This window comes from Planococcus citri, chromosome 3, assembly GCF_950023065.1.
Source record: "Planococcus citri chromosome 3, ihPlaCitr1.1, whole genome shotgun sequence".
NCBI classification, from domain to species: domain Eukaryota; kingdom Metazoa; phylum Arthropoda; class Insecta; order Hemiptera; family Pseudococcidae; genus Planococcus; species Planococcus citri.
In genome coordinates, this window is record NC_088679.1 from 44,833,499 (window position 1) to 44,852,139 (window position 18,641).

General features: G+C 35.6%; 3 protein-coding genes across 5 annotated transcripts; 2 read left to right on the forward strand and 1 right to left on the reverse strand.

Moving 5' to 3' along the window:
* The first annotated feature begins 235 nt into the window (after positions 1–235).
* LOC135840222 (carbonic anhydrase 2-like) lies at positions 236–3,463 on the forward strand. Of its 3 annotated transcripts, none has more exons than XM_065356638.1 (7): positions 236–490; positions 1,017–1,082; positions 1,190–1,333; positions 2,294–2,414; positions 2,515–2,626; positions 2,748–2,960; positions 3,087–3,463. In XM_065356638.1, exons 1-7 carry the CDS (start codon positions 433–435, stop codon positions 3,279–3,281), a joined length of 909 nt encoding a protein of 302 aa, XP_065212710.1. In that variant the 5' UTR covers positions 236–432; the 3' UTR covers positions 3,282–3,463. The 3 variants fall into 3 exon arrangements, with proteins under 3 accessions (XP_065212710.1, XP_065212711.1, XP_065212712.1); XM_065356639.1 differs by having other exon boundaries at positions 1,029–1,082; XM_065356640.1 differs by lacking the exon at positions 236–490 and adding an exon at positions 639–709 and having other exon boundaries at positions 1,029–1,082.
* Positions 3,464–4,498: 1,035 nt separating this feature from the next.
* On the forward strand, positions 4,499–7,145 carry LOC135838522 (rac guanine nucleotide exchange factor JJ-like). Its single transcript, XM_065354187.1, has 9 exons — positions 4,499–4,803; positions 4,889–5,019; positions 5,093–5,314; positions 5,390–5,576; positions 5,658–5,821; positions 5,899–6,153; positions 6,227–6,349; positions 6,425–6,505; positions 6,587–7,145. The coding sequence occupies exons 1-9, from the start codon at positions 4,701–4,703 to the stop codon at positions 6,743–6,745; spliced, it is 1,425 nt and encodes a 474-aa protein (XP_065210259.1). The 5' UTR covers positions 4,499–4,700; the 3' UTR covers positions 6,746–7,145.
* Positions 7,146–8,197: 1,052 nt separating this feature from the next.
* On the reverse strand, positions 8,198–10,533 carry HisRS (histidine--tRNA ligase). Its single transcript, XM_065354184.1, has one exon. It carries the CDS (start codon positions 10,223–10,225, stop codon positions 8,507–8,509), a length of 1,719 nt encoding a protein of 572 aa, XP_065210256.1. The 5' UTR covers positions 10,226–10,533; the 3' UTR covers positions 8,198–8,506.
* Between the last annotated feature and the right edge of the window lie 8,108 nt (positions 10,534–18,641).

Sequence of the window (18,641 nt, forward strand, 5' to 3'; positions counted from 1 at the left end):
CATTTCCTTAACGAAACACTTCTTCTAACTCCGCTAGGTACCTACTTCCTTCCAATCGAGAAGGATAGCCAGCCGTTAAATGCCATCGCTAGGTGGTAATCGACAAGTGTTCTAGAACGATCAAAAAGTTCGACTTAAATACCTATAGAAAGCAACTCCAGAGTAAGAAGGGACAGTGTGTTAACCACTAAAATTTAATAACAAGGCCAACATTCAAGAGTCTGCGTTGCAAAATCATTCTCTCGTCATATCTGTGATCCGTCTGGCGTTATAATTAAATCTGTAGCAGGGGTTTATACAAACGCATGTGTAACAAAATGAAAACGTATAACGGGATTTATTTAGTTTCAATTGTAAAATATTGTGCGGTTGTATTTTGCAAATGAAAATATTTTTTAAAACGCGCATTTTCAAAAATTTTTAATTCGTTTAATGAAGATATCCGTCATGTTATTGGTTTCTATTGTGTTCCTTTCTTTGCTTTACTCAAGTATGTTGACAATAAGACAAACGTTTTTTCACACTATACCTATACTTACACTTGAAACGTGATTTAATTTATTGCTTACGCAGCATTGTAGAGATTTTTTTACCTAGTTAAACGCTTTTTACTAGACTTCATGTGTCAAAAAGTGAGTTTTTGTTAGTCTGCTTACATGAGAAAAACACCCAGGCTCTAGAATGTGTATATTGTATGCTTACGATGCAGGTACCTACTCGCGATATTTGTCTTAAAAGCTTCGGTAATTAAAAAAAAAGCTTACATATTTGGACAGTTATATGATTTTATTTCAAAATTGATGCATAATACGATTTGGTAGATAAGTGAAATTCACAGGTAAGCGTATGTATAGGGTAGGTATGCTTTGAAAGGAAAAAAAAAAATTATTATTTGTTCATATTTTTATATTAATGCTTTCTGTGGCAATTTTTTACTCAAATGCTCGAATTAACAAACATAATAAGTACGAAATCATTCATAATAAATTTTGAAACTAAACAGTTGATGGCTTAAGTATATTTTTCAGGTTCCAGTTCTGCAAATTTTTTGTATAATGAAGATAGAAAAGAAGCTGATCTGGGTAAATTATTTTTATGCATTAAAAGCCCTATATTTTTTTTCGTTTAGAAACGCATTCAATTCAAATTATTTTCCTACTTAATATTCTTTTTGAAAACTCTATTTCAGGTTGGCACGGGACATGTAAAAACGGCAAACGTCAATCACCCATAAATATAGACACATCAGCGTTACAAAAAGGAACAAAAAAAGCTCGTTTTAAAAATTATGACAAACAAATTTCTGGAAATATTTCTAATGAGCATGACTCTGGTAAGGATTCAAGATACTTATAGAATATGTATAGATTATTAGGCTAAGTTCAATTCGAGAACACATTACATGGCAATATAATGAGGAGAAACTGAAATAGGTAGGTACCTAGGTAACCTCTTACTTGACTCTACATTTCTAGGGACTACACTGGTTCAGAATTTATCAACTCAAAATACATCATTCAAGTAGGTATTACTATACTTAGAGGTACCTACTGCAGAGAACTTGAAAATTTTTAATTTTCTCTGATTTTCTTTCGCTCGTGTATTTTTTTTTCAATTTGGAAAAACGCACTGCTTCATCCGAGGTCCAATGTTAGCTAATTTGATTGTGAGTTGATGTTATAAGCGAGTATAGATTAAATTCAATTTCGACTCGTTTGGTGACTAACTCTTTTTTCACGATCGAATATTGAATTCTTGTTTTGAAAATAGATTTTTACTGTCATTTTTTTTCTATAGGACTCCCTATTCAAAACTCGATTAAATCATTAAAATAAAAAAAATTAGTTTGAGATCAAAGAACAAATTTATTTATTTGGCAATTTCGATCTCAATAAGAACTGGATTTTATTTTAAGAAAAGAAAGAACCAACGTGAATCAAAGAAAACTTCCTAGTAGGAAAAAATAGGAAGTGGTCTGGTCTGAACATCTGAACAGATCTGATCCAATCACAACATTGATCTGATTAGAATAAGTCTGATGAAGTTGGATCCGCAAATGCAAAATGTTTGGATCTGATCAGATCAGATTATGTAAATTGGATTCAAGAAATGTCTGGATTTGGTCTGATCAGATACCTACAATCATTTTCTGTTGGGTTCTGCAATCATCGACATTTAGGTATATTTACGTCGAAGCTGAAATCACATTCAACAATTTTTGTATTGTAGTTTAACTGGGTACCTACCTATTGCCTATTAAAAATCCTTCCATACCTAATTTTATTTGTTGCAGTACAAATTACCTTCAATAACACGAACGATGTGGAATTTGATTCCGGAGAACATGGGAGTTATCGATTACATAGCATGCATTTTCATTGGCGTTGTACTGAACATAAATTTAACAACAAAAGGTGATAATGTAAGAAATGTATGCTACACTTGCTTACGTATATACTAAATTTGAAAAATTAATCATTGGTGTCTTGAAAATTAAATTATTTAATTTCGTAGTTACCAAGTGGAGTTGCACATGGTGCATTACAATCAAACCCTCGGAAATTTTAAAAATGTTGAGAGCTCATCGGGTGGCATAGGCCTATCAGTCATCGGAGTATTGTTCAAAGTAAGTTGGTAAAAAGAGTTTGCATTTTGCAATTGAAGGTACGATATGTATCTTTAGTCATACCTTAATTAATGCATAAAACCCCGAAAATATACTTAACGATGAAAATGTTACATAATAGGTTCAGGAGTCTGGCGATAATAAAGCCATAAATTCAGTACTTAAGATGATCAAGAATGGAAACACAAGAGATACAGAAATAAAGTATAGAGATTTGTTACCAGCCAAGTTAAAGCACGTGTATCAGTATCAAGGTTCTTTAACAACTCCTCCATGTACTGAAAATGTGTTATGGCATGTGCTCGACGAGAAAGCCACCATATCGCCAGAACAGGTAAACTTCAAAATTTGAGAATGTATGAAAGCATGCATAACATCGTCATCCACACTATTTTTACTAGTGGCTATTCGATAAACGAAAATTGATCAAATGTGATAATGCTGTATTCTCCTGCTGTAGCTCAAAGAGTTCGAGAGACTGCATCCCAAAGCTCAATTTCCAAATTGTCGTCAAACAAAACCGTTGAATGAGCGTAAAGTCACTTCCATAGAGATTTCTTCAGCTGCTTATTCTTTCATGTTCAGATTTTCGTTGCGATCGCAGATTTTCTTTTTTGTCATGTCAGCGCTACTATCAAGATATTTGTTTACCTAGCGAAAAATTACCATAAAAATTATCATTATTTTGTATTATATTATTGTATTATATTTTTTGTGTAATTTAAAATTTTTCCGTCGTTAATATCTATTCTTGACTATATCTAAATTGTTGTAATTTTCCTTAGCTTTGCTTTTTTGTTTATATTGAACTCGTTAATAAATTTTATTTCTTTTTTACGCGGGGTTGTGTTTATTCTAGTAGTTTTCTTTGATTTTCAAATTTTAGCATTAGAGTTTTCAAACCGAAATGAGACGTGAAAAAGCAATAATTATATAAGCACGAATATCATATTGTACATTGTGGTGGGTAGGTAAGGTATAGGTGATTTAGTATACTTGTGAATGAATTGACGACTTGATTACAAAAGTAAAGAACATTTTTAGAAGGCTACATATTGATGCATCCATACCATGGAGTGGAAAATAGCACCTTCACAAATTTTTTTGAAACTGGCAAGGGCTATTTTTGTAATGAAGTCGTCAATTGAATTGATAGAAAAAAAGAACCATTAGGTATCTTCATTATTAGCTTTTGAAGAGGCACAAATTTGATTTCTCCAAAAGCTAATTTCAATAAATAAAACATTCAACCATTTTTTTTGTGAAATAACTCCTCTATCTGATATTACCATGATATTACATATTAAAGAAAATATTAAAAACTTCAAGTCAATGATATGACCTATTTTTGATGAGCGTCAAAAATTTGTTTGTTTTTGTGTTAGAGATGCGACGATGCGAGATGTCCAAAGACGATAAGAGTGGCCGAAACAGCCGAAACACTGATTTTAAAACCCAAAACCTCAAATATTTAACTTTGACATCATCAATCATATTCATATCTGTTTCATTTGGTAATTGGTATTAATTTGTCTTTGTCAGCTGTTGAGAAATTGGTAGATTAGCGATTGCATCAATTATATTCTCCAAGTTTTTTTTTATTCATTGAATAATTAACCAATGCTTTGAGATTGAATGAATGTTTGAGGTTTGAGAATAATTGAGACTTTGAATTTTTGAATTTTTTATTTTTTTTCATTTAATTCAATTTCGAAGATCAAAGATAAGATCGAAGAAAATATTTATAATTAAAAAAAAAAAAAGTCAATGCTGTTTTAGTACACGCAAAAACAGGTAGCGTTGCATACTATTCATTTCGCAAATTTTCTTCACAAGGCCATGGCGATTTTCAATATTCAAATTTCAAAATAAACAAAAACACGGAGTTCGTTATTTTGAAAAACGGACGTCCGGATTTTGGAATTCAATATTTTTGAAAAAAAGAAAATAATTATCGGAAAGACTTCTTTTGGAATTATAATTTGAAAAGTTGTTGAATTGAACATTTTTAAAGTGGTGTTACGGTGTTCAAACGTGATCAGTTTAGCTTGAAAAAGCCATTCAGTTATACACCATGGATAAAAACATTTGCAGTACTCCAGAACCATCACTAGCGGTGGAACTTCGTTCTGCTCTCCTAAAAGAAAATATTCTCACTACGAAAACAAAGAAGAGAGGTAAATATGCGATTCAAATTCTTAAATTCACATCAGGAAGAAAAAGTTGTCATTCGGTATTATCAAAATCTATGTTTACTTGTAGTATTGGACGCACTTGACGAACATATCACTAATGATGAAGATCGAAAAATCGCTATTCGTAGAAAGAAGACCATCCAAGAAATTTATTCATCTGAAGAAAGTTACTTGAGTCAGTTAGAAAAGCTGGTGAAAGTACGAATAAATTTTCTACTGTAAATTACCTCGAATAATCAAGCCTTCTAATTCAGTATTCAATCCCTATTAGTTTTTCAAGAAACCGATGGAGGAGCAAAAAATGGCCCCAATTTCGATCCTAAACATATTATTTGGAAATATCGAGTCTATTCAAGATGTAAACAAAGAATTCCTGTCGCTTTTGAAAGAAAACAAAGGAAACGTTGCATCTGCTTTTCTCTCCACAGCTCCGTTTTTTAAATTGTATTCGGCGTACGCTTACAATTACAGGAACGTGATTAGTATTTTAGAGGTAACTGGTACCACTCTGATTCCTATATTTTGAACTATTAATTTCGTATTTTAATTCATAATTTTTCGTTTCCAGTCATTACCCAAGACTAATCCAACATTACAAGATTTCATCAGTAAGCAAGAAACAAGACCCGAAGTTACTTCTAAAATAAGTTCTTTACTAATTGCTCCTGTTCAAAGAATACCTCGGTATCTTCTTCTACTCAAAGAATTAAAATCACTGACGCCGGAACCTTCTTTTGCGTCCGCTGAGTTGGAAGGTTAATGAAAAAGTCATGTCTTTTTATATACTTTTTCAAAATGAGTTTTAGGTGTTGAAATATTATAATTTTCGATTACAGAAGCAATCAAAGAAATTAGTATCATCGTTGATCATATACAAAGCTTAATCAAAGAACAAGAGTGTATGTCGAGGATGTTATTCATTCAAAAAAGTCTACTGAACGGTAAACCTTCGATTATAGTTCCTGGACGTAAATTGGTAAAAGAAGGAAAACTCATGAAGGTGAATTAGAATCTTGATAATTAATAATCAATTTTCATTCATTGGTAAATAGTATTAATTTAAATTCAATTTGTTAGGTTGTGAAATCTGAATTGTCCGCCCGTTACATCGTTTTATTGAATGATATGATTTTGTACTGTAAAGACTGGAACGGATCATCATTAAAATGTTTGAGAGTATTGCCTATAAGTAAATGTGTAATCAACGCGATTGGATTCAAAAAAGGTGTATTCTCGGTGCAATGTCAGTCTTTCTCTGTAGTTTTATGTTCCGTCGATGATCCGCAAGTAGCTCACGAATGGGTTGAGGCCATTCAAAACGTCATTGATCAAGTAAGTCAATATATTTGATCAATGAAAATCACGTGAAATCTTTTTTTTTACGAGTTTCATTTTATTTTTCTAGCATAAAGAAGACAGAAAAATGCTCAGAAAGCAAAGCAGTCAACGCCGTCCGTTACGTCGTCGAGACTTCAATCAGCTTGAGGATCCCAACGACATATTGAGAAAAAAAAGAAAAACTACATCGGTAAATCGTCAAAAAAATCGCTATTTCATAATACGATTGAACGAGTTTTGTTTTAACTTGGATTTTTATTTGCAGGAAAACGATGAAGTATGTGTTATCAGCCCATGGAAAAAATTGAAAACTTGTTCCACTGTTCAAACATTAGAATCTGACAAGGTAATTAATCAACAGGATTATTATGTAGAAGTACATATTTCGTTTTCTTTAAAATGATTTTTTTTATCTGTATTTTATCAGGTCTCCGAAAAAAAAGAAAAGCTCCAAGAAGGAACATCCTATTTGAAATTAGCAAAACAATTGATCACTAGTGTGAAACAAACCACTCAAAAAATTGTGAGTGAAGTTGACGGTGGTATATGTCAACCTGTTTCGAGTAAACCTGCGATAACCGACTAATAGCTAGTGAACGTTTGTGAACCTTTTTTTATGAATTTGTGACGACTCGCGCTTTCTTTATTTTGTTCTTAGACTTACTCATATTCAAGTCATTCATTTATTGGTACATATGGTTGTATTTCTTCATTACTATTGCTTCAATATTTTAATGTATTTAGAATTAATGATCCGAATGTAAGATTATAGTATTTTTGTGTGTTTTGACAGCACGTTGACTTTCCTAATGTAAATTGAACCGGTATTTTAATGCAATGCATTTTTATCCTATGTAATAATTGACACTGCGTGTTTTAGTAATTAATAGTTAAGCATAAGTGAAAACTTATTCATAAGATCTCCTTGGAATTCTCTCTTTATTCTTTTTATTTGATTTTGAAAATATAAAATGTTTTCCTATTGATCAAGTACAATGTTTTTCATTTTGAAAGTAGGTTTAAGAAAGCCATCAGTGAACAAACACTCGTCAGTAAAACCTAATTTTCTGATACTTAAATAAAATATTTTCCGAGCGCATTCAATCAAATTCCTGATCGAATCAATTTGTAAAATTCAGGGCTTCAAACCCGAACGTTTTCGGGTACGGGTACGGATTTATTTCTCAGAGGATCGGGTACAGGTATGAAAATTTTAAACGTTCGGGGTACAGGTACGGGTTCGGGTATTTTAGGTGAAATACCCGAACTGTACCCGATCTATCGGGTATTTGGGTTCAAAATAGTCTCTATCGGGTACGGGTACAGGTTCGGGTATTCCTCATTTCATTTTTCGGGTACGGGTACGGGTTCGGGTACAGAAATTGTTGGATTTTCGTTCGGGTATTCGGGTACGGGTACGGGTTTGAAGCCCTGGTAAAATTTTTCCCCATAGACTGTTGACAGTCAATTTAAAAAAAAAAAATAGTAAATAGACAATTTATTCATCGAATGATCAAAATAATTATTCGAGAATGCAAATGCTGCATAAAAATGAGTCATGTATAGTCGCTATTGAAATTGTTTCTGTATCAGAGTAGCAGATTTTCACTAACGAAATATTCATTTTTGAAATAATTGTTAGAAGTAGAGAGTGAAAAAATAAGCTTTTCGTGACATACTGTAATTTTTTTCTCGCTGACGTAAGGTGTATGGTAATCATATTTCAAACGTACATATCAATTTTAATATCTAATGAAATCTTGATAACCCTAATCGTACTTCCCATCAAACTGAACAGGACGATTTCCTCATGGTTAGTAGCACAATAAGACACTACAGATCGCCGGATTGCCACATACCATCAATGTATCAATCAAGATAAGTTTATCATCAATGAACTTGTAACCATAACCCTTTGTTTTCGACATTAGTGATAAATTTCAAAGACACGTGTAGAATACAGAATTCAAAGGTTCGAGATTATCTGCGTTGCACAGAGAATACATTAAATGAAGCGATGTGAGAAATACAATACAAATTCGCGTTGTAAAGTGCGATTTATTAATAAAAACAAACCTACGTACACAAGAATTAAAACATTCAGTGTTATTCCTCGAACGTATCATGCATTCTGACAAATTCTACTTCATGACGATATCAAATACAAAAGAAAATACTATATATATAAAGATTAAAAACAAATTAATACAAAAAGGCATTACACCCTATCACAAGGAAGCGCAGGAAACCATAAAATACTTCGCGAAGAAACATAAACAAGTTTACAAACGTTAACTCGAAAATCATGTCGAAAAAATACTTTTGAACTAAAAACGATTGCGAATTTCTACGATAAAATCTCCAGCCGTTTTTTAATTTCTTCGACCAGTTTCTCTCTAGGTATTTCCTCTTCTTCTCGAGTACCAATGCTTCTGATTTTTACAATGCCATTTTGCAACTCACTTTCTCCAATTATTATAGCTAACGGGATCTGATTATCTTCACAATACTGTAATTGTTGCAATAAACGAGGATTCTTCTTATAGGATTGCTCGGTGTTAATTTCATTGGTCCAAAGTTCACAACAAATTTTCATTCTTTCTTCCAATAAGTTTTTCTGAGCAGATGCTACGTATACTTGAGTATCAACAGTTTTTACTTTTTGTTTGTCTTTAGCCAATTTTGCTTCAATTACGGAGAAAAGACGTTCAACACCGATGGAAATACCGACACAAGGAACGCTTTTATGCTTCGAATCAAACATACCAACCAAATTGTCGTATCGTCCGCCGGCAGCAACGCTGCCTACTGATTCATCTTTGTTGGATGACTCGAGTACAGCTTCGTAAATTAATCCTGTGTAGTAATCCAAGCCTCGAGCTAAACTCAGATCGAATATAACTTTATCTTTAATTTGATATAAATCGCAGTACTGCAAGAATTGTTTAATTTCTTCTAACCCACGTTTCGCAGATTCGGATACCATCAAGAAGTCGTCATTCAATAAAGCTTCGACCAAATCGGTGGTACCGTTTCTTCTGATATATTTGCCTATTTGATCTGCTTCTTCGTCAGTTAATCCTTTCTCAGCTGTCATCTCATTTCGAACCATTTCCCACGATTCCTTATCCAGTTTATCGATTGACGAACAAATTGATCTGAATTTCGAATCGTGAATTTTACATGCTTCGAAAAGCCCGTCTAGAAGACACCTATGATTTATTTTAATGTGAAACTGACCAACGTTCAAAGATGCGAGTATTTCGCAAGCTATTCTGATACATTCGACTTCAGGTATCATTGAATCGTATTGGCCAGCTATATCGAAATCACATTGTAAAAATTCGCGGTATCGTCCTCTCGTCATGGCTGGATTATCTCTTCGATATACTTTAGCTATGTGGTAACGTTTGATGTTGGTTATTTTGTTCATAGCCAGGTACCTGGCAAAGGGTACGGTTAAATCGTACCTCAGCGACAATAATTCGCCTCCTTGATCTGCGAGATCGTAAATCAACTTGGAATCTTCGCCATATTTACCGGTGAGTACTTCCTTCAATTCGAAAATTGGCGTATCGATAGTAACAGCACCATGACGTTTGAAAACAGTAACGATATCATTGATTACTTTAGACCTGACAGCCATGTGTTCCGGACCATAATCGCGGGTACCTTTAGGAGGTTTCAGAACAATCGGATGAGCTTTCGAAGCACTGTTTTCACCAGGGGGGAGTTGCTTCTTCATATTCAAAAGTTCTCCAACAGCCTTCTTTATAGAATCTTTGTCGCCGCCTTTGGAACGTAGTCTTTCGATGAAATGTTCTTTACTTTTGATAGCCTTCAATAACGTCTCGCGATCCCAATTCTTGTCACCGTGAAAGTTGAACTCATTCGATTTGGTGGTTGGTTGGATTTCAGGTTCTTTTTTGTACGCACTATCAGCGAACGAGTGGTTAACAGTGATACGTAATTTCAGCAATCGAAATAGAGCTAGTGATTCGATGGAACTAACTTTACACGAAAATCTACTAAACGCGGTTCTACTTAGAATTGAATTCCAGATCATAACCGAAATTTCATGTCACGTTGAACATGATGTAATCACAAACACCCGAATTATCAGATAAGAACATTCGTCAAGCTTACTGTGCACCGATCATAGGATCACACCTTGGCAATAAACGCGAAAAAATCAGAACAATGTTCCTTTCACTTCAATTACACGCATCGAGTATATAGTAAATCGTCGAATTATCTTTTCATGAGCACAGTTTATGATTTATGACCGCAATACCATAACCAATCGACATAAGACATAACTTTTCTGCGAAATCCGACTTGACTCAAATTTCTCAAAATTTCACATTAAAAATTTTTTGAGCACTTGCATGGTTTCGATATCGATAGTATCACATATGACATGACTCATGAGATCATGCTAAATGACGAGGAAAATTGAAATTTTTTTTAAAATAAAAATTTAATAATAAATAATAATTTAATTTATTAATTATTGTACGTCTTATTACATATTATATTATGTAGGACTAATCGTATATTCGAATAATAATAAACACATCGAGAAATAAACGGAAATATATTCGTTATAAAAGTATAAAAATATCATCAATCAAGAATATCATCGAAGTCGCGTCTATAAACTAAATCAACGAGGTAGTAAACAGGAGAGCACCCGGATAAGAAGAACAGCCAGGTAAGTATCGCATCGAAGCTGAGATTACTCCCAGTACTGCCAACGCCAACACACCCCTTTAATCTTAGCGGAGAGGCGGAGATCAATAACGTACATCGTAAACATAGGAACTAATGGAACTATCGTCTTCGAATTAATAATGGCCTGAAATACAAAAATTATGTTACATATTGAGCAGACAGCTGCAATGTTCTTGAAATCGACCTGAGGCAAGAGCTTTCGTGAGGGCATCAGCCGGCTGATCTTCCGACTTAACGAATCTCAAAATAATCTTGTTACCCTTGACAAAATCTCTAACTATGTGATAATTGAGTTTAGCTATATGCCTGAGCTTGGGAGCTCCAGTTGTTTTAGCGATAGCGAGAGCAGGCTGACAATCACTATGAATGAGAGCTGGTCCATGTCTATTCTTCGTTAAACGTTCTAATAAATCTACCGTAATGACAGCATCCTTCGAACACATGGATAGAGCGAAATATTCCGCTTCAGCTGAGGAACCAGCTGGTACCGACTGTTTTCTCGTACGCCAAACAACCGGATCACCGTACGCTCGCACAAAATAGCCTGTAATAGAGCAACCTTCTTCTCCAGTCCCTAACGACGCATCGGTGTACGCATCTACAAATACACCTTCTTTCTTAATCACCCCTCTATAAGTTAGCCCTAGCTCTGCCGTTCCTTTCAGATACTGAAGAATTCTCTGAGCACGTTCCCAGTCTTCGGGCTGAGGATTACTTTGATGTTGACATAGCACATTCGTAGCGAACATAATATCTGGTCTAGTACCGTTGGCTAGATGTAATAACGAGCCAGTAATTTCCCTAAACAAAGACTTGCCAGGCGTAGGCTTACCAGGATTCCATTCCGGTGTTTTCTTCTCTGACTTACTTTTCTTTTCACAATTTCGAGTTAAAGCTGGAGTATGAACAGCTGGCAAATTCAACGCGTTAAAGCGTTTCAACACACAATTAATAAAACTAGTTTGAGTCAAAGTCAACGTTTGATATTCTTCCGATCTAGCAATTTCCAAACCAAGAAACTTTTTAGGAGAACCTAACTCTTTTACTTGAAATTCCTCTTTTAAACGTCTAATCGTCTCAACAATCTTATCTTTACAATTACCTGTGATTAGGAAATCGTCTACATAAAGTACTAAAATTACCACCAAATGTTTCCTTCGCCAGATATACACGCATGGCTCATTTGGATGATTGGTAAACTGCATTTTCTTGGCTGCTTCATCGAACCTACGAAACCAAGTTAACGGACTAATCTTGAGCCCATACAAAGCACATTTTAAAGCACAAACCAGGCCTTCATCAACTTCCATTCCTTCAGGCGGATGCATATATACCGTAGTTTTCAATCTGCCATTAAGAAAGGCAGTAATAACATCTAATTGAATAATCGACCAACCTTCTTTATTTGCAAGCGCAAGAATTACCCTAACTGTGTGTTTACTAGCCACCGGAGAGTACACATCTCCTATATCGTACACTTCTCTATCTTTGAATCCACGTATAACCAAACGTGCCTTATATCGTATTGAAGAATCATTCTCGTTAGTTTTCCTACAAAATACCCATCTAGAATCTAAGATATTCACCCCTTTGGGCGGTACAACTAAATCCCACGCATCATTTCTTTCTAAAGACGCCATTTCATCTTCCATGGCTTTTATCCAATACTCACGATCAGTACGGTCTAAAGCTTCAGCGTAAGTCATTGGATCCTTTTCATCTTCGAGTAAGCATGCACGTAATGCTGTAACACGATCAAAAGCTAAAAACGTATCGTTAGACGAGTCATCAAAAATCACAGTTTCTTCGACGTTCTCAATGTCAAATTCATCAGAGTCATCGTTTTGACCACTAGTACTTGGGACAACATTCAATTCACCAGAAGTCTTGCTGGGTACTTCTACACTTACCTCTTCGTTGGTAGTTTCTCGTTCTACCGTGTCGTGCCAGTTAATATCAGTTTCAGTTTCGTCTGAACTAAAATCGAAAACAACATCTTTACTTTTCAATAAATCTCTATACGTAATATTTTCAATAAACTCAACATCTTTACGTTCTATAATTTTCCTCGAAGGTAACAAAATTCGATAACCACTTCTAGTATTGTTCAAAACTACACCTCTAATACCTCTTTCATCAAATTTCTCATAATCCTCTCTAGTTTTCTTCGGAATGGCCAGACAACCAAACCGGCGTATAAACGATAAATCAGGAGTTTCACCACAAAATACTTCATAAGGTGTCTTAAAACCGTTCGATTTGTGAGGAGTTCGATTGTAGATATAAACAGCCTGAGATATAGCATGGTCCCACAAGGACATTGGGATTCCCGAATCACTCAGCATCGCTGTTGTCTTTTCGCGCAAAGTCCGATTGATTCTTTCTGCAACACCATTATGAGTTGGGGTATCCGGTTCAGCTACCTCTATCTCAATCTTCTCCTGTTTCAATAACCTTCCCATCTCACCTGAATATTCGGTACCTCCGTCCGTACGTAAGTACCGTACCTTAACATCTTTTCCCAACATTCTACGCATCTCATCTAAGTACTTTCTAAAGCAGTCAGCTGCATCACTTTTATAACACATCACAAATACCATTGCGAACCTCGAGAAATCATCTATAAATGTTATCACATACCTACGTTTACCTGGGAATGATAGAGGTGTTATAGGGCCCATCACGTCAGAATGAACTCGTTGTAAAGCTATCTTACTCCGCTGACGTTTCTTCTTCGAAGGGTTCCTGTGAACCTTAGCTAACGCACAAGGTTGACAATCCATAATATCCTTACCAAAAGTTACATTTTTCAAAATCACCATCTTCGATTTATATAGTTCAAGATAACCTAGCGAAGCGTGCGCCAATCTCGTATGCCATAGAAGACCCAAGTTTTCACGAATCGTCGGAAGCGTTGGACTTGGACCTCCTCCATCAGCATTAGCTAACATAGCCACTTCATTTGGATTACGAACACGCAGATCACTGACCCAGAACGGAGATTGAAACTGAGCTCTAATAATTATGTCACCAGAATTTCCATCTCTGATATAAAAATATAGCGAACTTCCATCAAATGTCGCACCTTGTTGTACCAGCTGCCGTAAACTCAGCAGATTTTCAGAAACTTCTGAAGAATATAAGACATTTGTAAAAGTAATTGGCTTACCTAAAACAGTGTAAGTATGAAACTCACCTAACTCCTCTATACTCAGAACAGACTCCTGTCCTTTCTTAGCGCAATCTATTACCGCTGGTTTACTCAACTTTCTTACCTTGGAGAGAATTCGCCGCTCATTTGTCAAATGATAACTTGCCCCAGAGTCGATTATAAAATTGACTGACAGTACTGCTGTCATGAAACACTTACCCGCCGAGTTAAGGCAGTCGTCAGGATAATAATACTTCGAATTTAATTCGAAATTTCTATCGCCTCGGACCATCATAGATTTTCCACCGCTATCGCCTTTCCCTTGACCGGACCCAGATTTACCAGACTTTTCATCGGATTTACGCTCGGGGCAGTTCTTCGCAATATGATCGGTTACTTTTCTGCAGCAGTAGCAATAAGACCCATTCGTCTTGCAGTCTTTCATCGCATGACCTCTCATGTTACATTTTCGACACCTTCCATAATGGTTGCCTTCGGATGAGTTACGGTTCTGATAGGAATCTCTCGAGTCGTAATTGCGCTGATAGGAACCACGTCGATTGTCTTCACGTTCACGTCTCTCGCCACGTCGATCGTCGAATTGCTCACGTCTATCGCCACGTCGATCTCGATCATCGTATTGTTCACGTCGCTCCCCACGTCGATCGTTGTTTTGTTCACGTCTATCGCCACGTCGATTGTTTCGTAAATTTCTTCCTCTTCCATTCGAGTTCGAAGAATTGGCAGAGGCAAAATGAACCCCTGTTGAAGCCGCCGTTGAGGTTACTGCCTTGAGCTCCTTCTCAGTCGCCTCTTCGTCACATAGCCATTTTTTGATCATCTGGTAGTTGGTTTTACTCGTTCGGTTGGACATCGATATGTCGCTGCGCGCCTTCTTTATTTTATGTAACAGCATACTCTTTTTGAAATCGTCCGTCCACACCATGCCTGCTTCTTTACTTCGTTCGAATAAATCCTCCAATTGCCTGGTAAACTTCGACGGCTCGTCAATAAACGGTTCAAAACGTAAGTTCGTGATTTTCTGAAAGAGAGCTTCTCGTAAGTTCTCCGATATTGGCAGTTTCTCATTATCCAACCATTTTATGATTTCGGCCGGTTCCCTGATGTTTTCGACTAAACGCTGGTGGTGTTCGTCAAGGCGACCTACTATGAGTAAACGAGTAGTCGCTTTCCGAATGGAGTCATCGAATCTTGTATTCGGTCGCGGAACTGAAGCATCCACAATATCATTAAGTCTGCGTACTCTTAATTCGTCAAACAGCATCTGCCGCCAATTTCGGTAGCTACTTTTCTCCGTCAGCTTATAATCGATATTCGGGAACATAGAATTGAAGGTTAGCGGAGCACATCCAATATTTCCCACCGGTGGTGGCATCGGTACTGCGGAGGCACCCATTGACATGATAGGTTGCCTTAAAGATGCGGATGTGGTGCTACTCGAAACCACATTTGCAGCAGTGGTATGTAAATTCACCAATTTATGAGCTGTCACATAACGACCAGCAGGTTTACTAAACGTTGTCACCGTAAGTCGCGGCATATCAGATGCGCTGGATGTAATTGATACTGATATCGGAACTGCCGAAGTCACCGGAACAGCAGATGTCACCGGAGGTGGTGGTGGTGGCGGCATGAAAAAGTAGTTTGGCAAATTGCCCACTAACGAAATCGGATTCGCATTCGAAATCGGATTAGAAATCTGATTACTTACTGAGCTGCTCACAGGAACACTGATTGTCGATCGCATAAAACTTTCCAGCTCAGCTTTGATACGATCCACTATAGGATTTATTATAGCCTCCATCTTGTCCGAATGAAGTTTACACAAGTACACAATCACTACCGAAATGTTAAAAAACAAGCAACGAATCGAAACCTACGCTTCTGTCTACCATGTAGGACTAATCGTATATTCGAATAATAATAAACACATCGAGAAATAAACGGAAATATATTCGTTATAAAAGTATAAAAATATCATCAATCAAGAATATCATCGAAGTCGCGTCTATAAACTAAATCAACGAGGTAGTAAACAGGAGAGCACCCGGATAAGAAGAACAGCCAGGTAAGTATCGCATCGAAGCTGAGATTACTCCCAGTACTGCCAACGCCAACATATTATTAATTAATTATTTCAATTTCATGAAAAAAAGGGAATAGAAATGTAGAATTTTCAGTTTTTTTGTTTTAACCTGTTTTTTTTTGCGTTTAAAACATATTTATTTCAAATTTCAATTTCATTTTCAATCTCTCAAAGTTTCAAATAGTTTAAAATTTAAAACATGTTTTAAATATCCGTACTTTTTGTTTTTCCTCATTTCATTTTTCTATATTATGTTTTAAGCAAAAAAAAAAGAAAAAAAAGAAAAAACGTTGCAAAAAGTTTTTGTTTTATTTTTTTCTAAAAAAAAAACAAAAAAACTTTTTTTCTCGAATTTTGGAAATTTATTTTATTTATTTTATTTATTTTATTGGGTGCCATATACAGCTACTATGGCTAGGGACACCTCATCATTACATTTGGCACAGTTATCTACATAACAAATTACAAATTATAGATATTACAAAGTAAGAAAATTTATAAAATAAGCATATCCTTATATATTAAAAGATGTTTGATGGAAAACCTTGATAGAGTCCGCCAGCCTTTTCTACTGAACCGATTTCAACGAATTTTTTTTTAAAACGTTCCTTTTGACGTGTAGATATGTCATCAAGGAAAAAAAATCGAAAATTTTAAAATTAAGTGCCGAAAAAATTGAAAAAACACGTTTTCTATTGTGTTTAAACAATAGATTTCGAGTAGAAACCTTGATAGAGTTCGCCAGCCTTTTCTATCGAACCGATTTCGACAATTTTTTTTTTAAAACGTTCCTTTTGACGTGTAGATATGTCATCAAGGAAAAAAAATCGTAATTTTTCAAACTAAGAGCCGAAAAAATTGAAAAAACATGTTTTCTATTGTGTAAAAATGCGCGTTTTACGACGCACCAGCAACATTACACTCGGAACGTTGCTAAGTGGGCGTGACTGCAGCATAGTGACGTGGAGGATGGGGATGTTGTTGTTGTTTGTTGTGTTGGGAGTTACATTCATTGCTATAGTACGTATTTAATTTTTTCAAAACTGGAATGTAGTGTCTGTTGTCTGTTCAAATAATAAGGAGAGGAGGTTCTACACTTGAGATCATTTTTGGGTTAGGACTTTATTTCAACAGCACAAATTTAAATGTTTAGTGGAACATTGTTTGTAAAAAAGTTAAAGTGAAGATGAAGAAGGGTTCAGTACAGTGTAGCCAGAATTTTCTCAAAGAGAGGGAAAAACCAGATTTTTAGGTATGAAAAATCGAAATTAGAGGTAATGTAATGGAAACCCTTCGTAATGTATGATAAATTGTATGGAAATGAAGGTGCAATTACTGCTCAAGTGAAGTGAGAGCGAAAATTTGTTGAAAAAAATGGGTCGAAAAAACAAAAAACGGTTCATTATTGCGTGCATTATTTCTAATTTTCACTCGCGGGGGGGGGGGTGGCTCAAGTCACGTACCTTCCTTAGCTAAGCAACCACTGGTAGATTTTCTATACTTGGGATACAAATTTGACTATCCTACCTCAGATTTTCATTTCATAGGATTGAATTACTCCAGCATACTCACTACCTACTCATTTTATGCCATCATTGTAGTAGAATTTCAAACATTTTTCTACCCAATTTTACATATAGAATTTCAGAAATTTTACTCCTAAAAAAATGATGATAATTATCAAGTCAGTAAGTATACCAGAGTAATTCAACACCCCAAGTTCAAACTTGAATTTTTTAAACATTGTACTTTAGAACCAGAGTAGAATTTGCTATTGACACATTTCAGCTGATTTGCATTTAGGAGCAGGGGTATGAGTTGAGTTGTGAATTGTGAAAAAAGCGAGCCCCGAAGCGGTGAGAGGCCTGAGTGAAGCGAGGGCCAGGGCGAGCAGCACGAGCGAAGCGAGTGCGCGAGCTGGGGGTCGAGGTCGCGGAGCGACCTAGGGGGCGAAGCCCCCTAGTAATTATTAAATTATAGTTTTTGTCTTAATCTTGTGATATTTATAAAGTTCAGTACATTATTTATTGCGACTGGATCATCTGATAGGATAGTATTTATTTGATTGGAATTTAGAAAGAGGGAGCGAGCATGTTGGAAAATGGGACAGTGTATGAGTATGTGGGGAACATTTAGAGGAACATTGCAAGTAGAACACATAGGAGGAGGTTGTTTTAGGAATAAGTATTGATGGGTGAGTAAAGAGTGTCCAGTTCGAAGGCGAGTTAGTATTACTTCTGAACGACGGTTGGGTTGTTCGGATGTTTTCCAGAATGATGCAGAGTTTTTGATACTTTTCAATTTATTTGTGTTAGGAATTTGGGACCAGTAGGAGTGGAACTCATCAAACATGATCTTTTTTGCATGTAATTTTAAGTCAGAAAGGGGAACTGGTATGTTTGCTATAGGTAGATTTTTGAAAGCCTGTTTAGCAGTTTTGTCAGTAATTTCATTACCTTCTATTTGAGAGTGTGAATGGAAATTTATAAA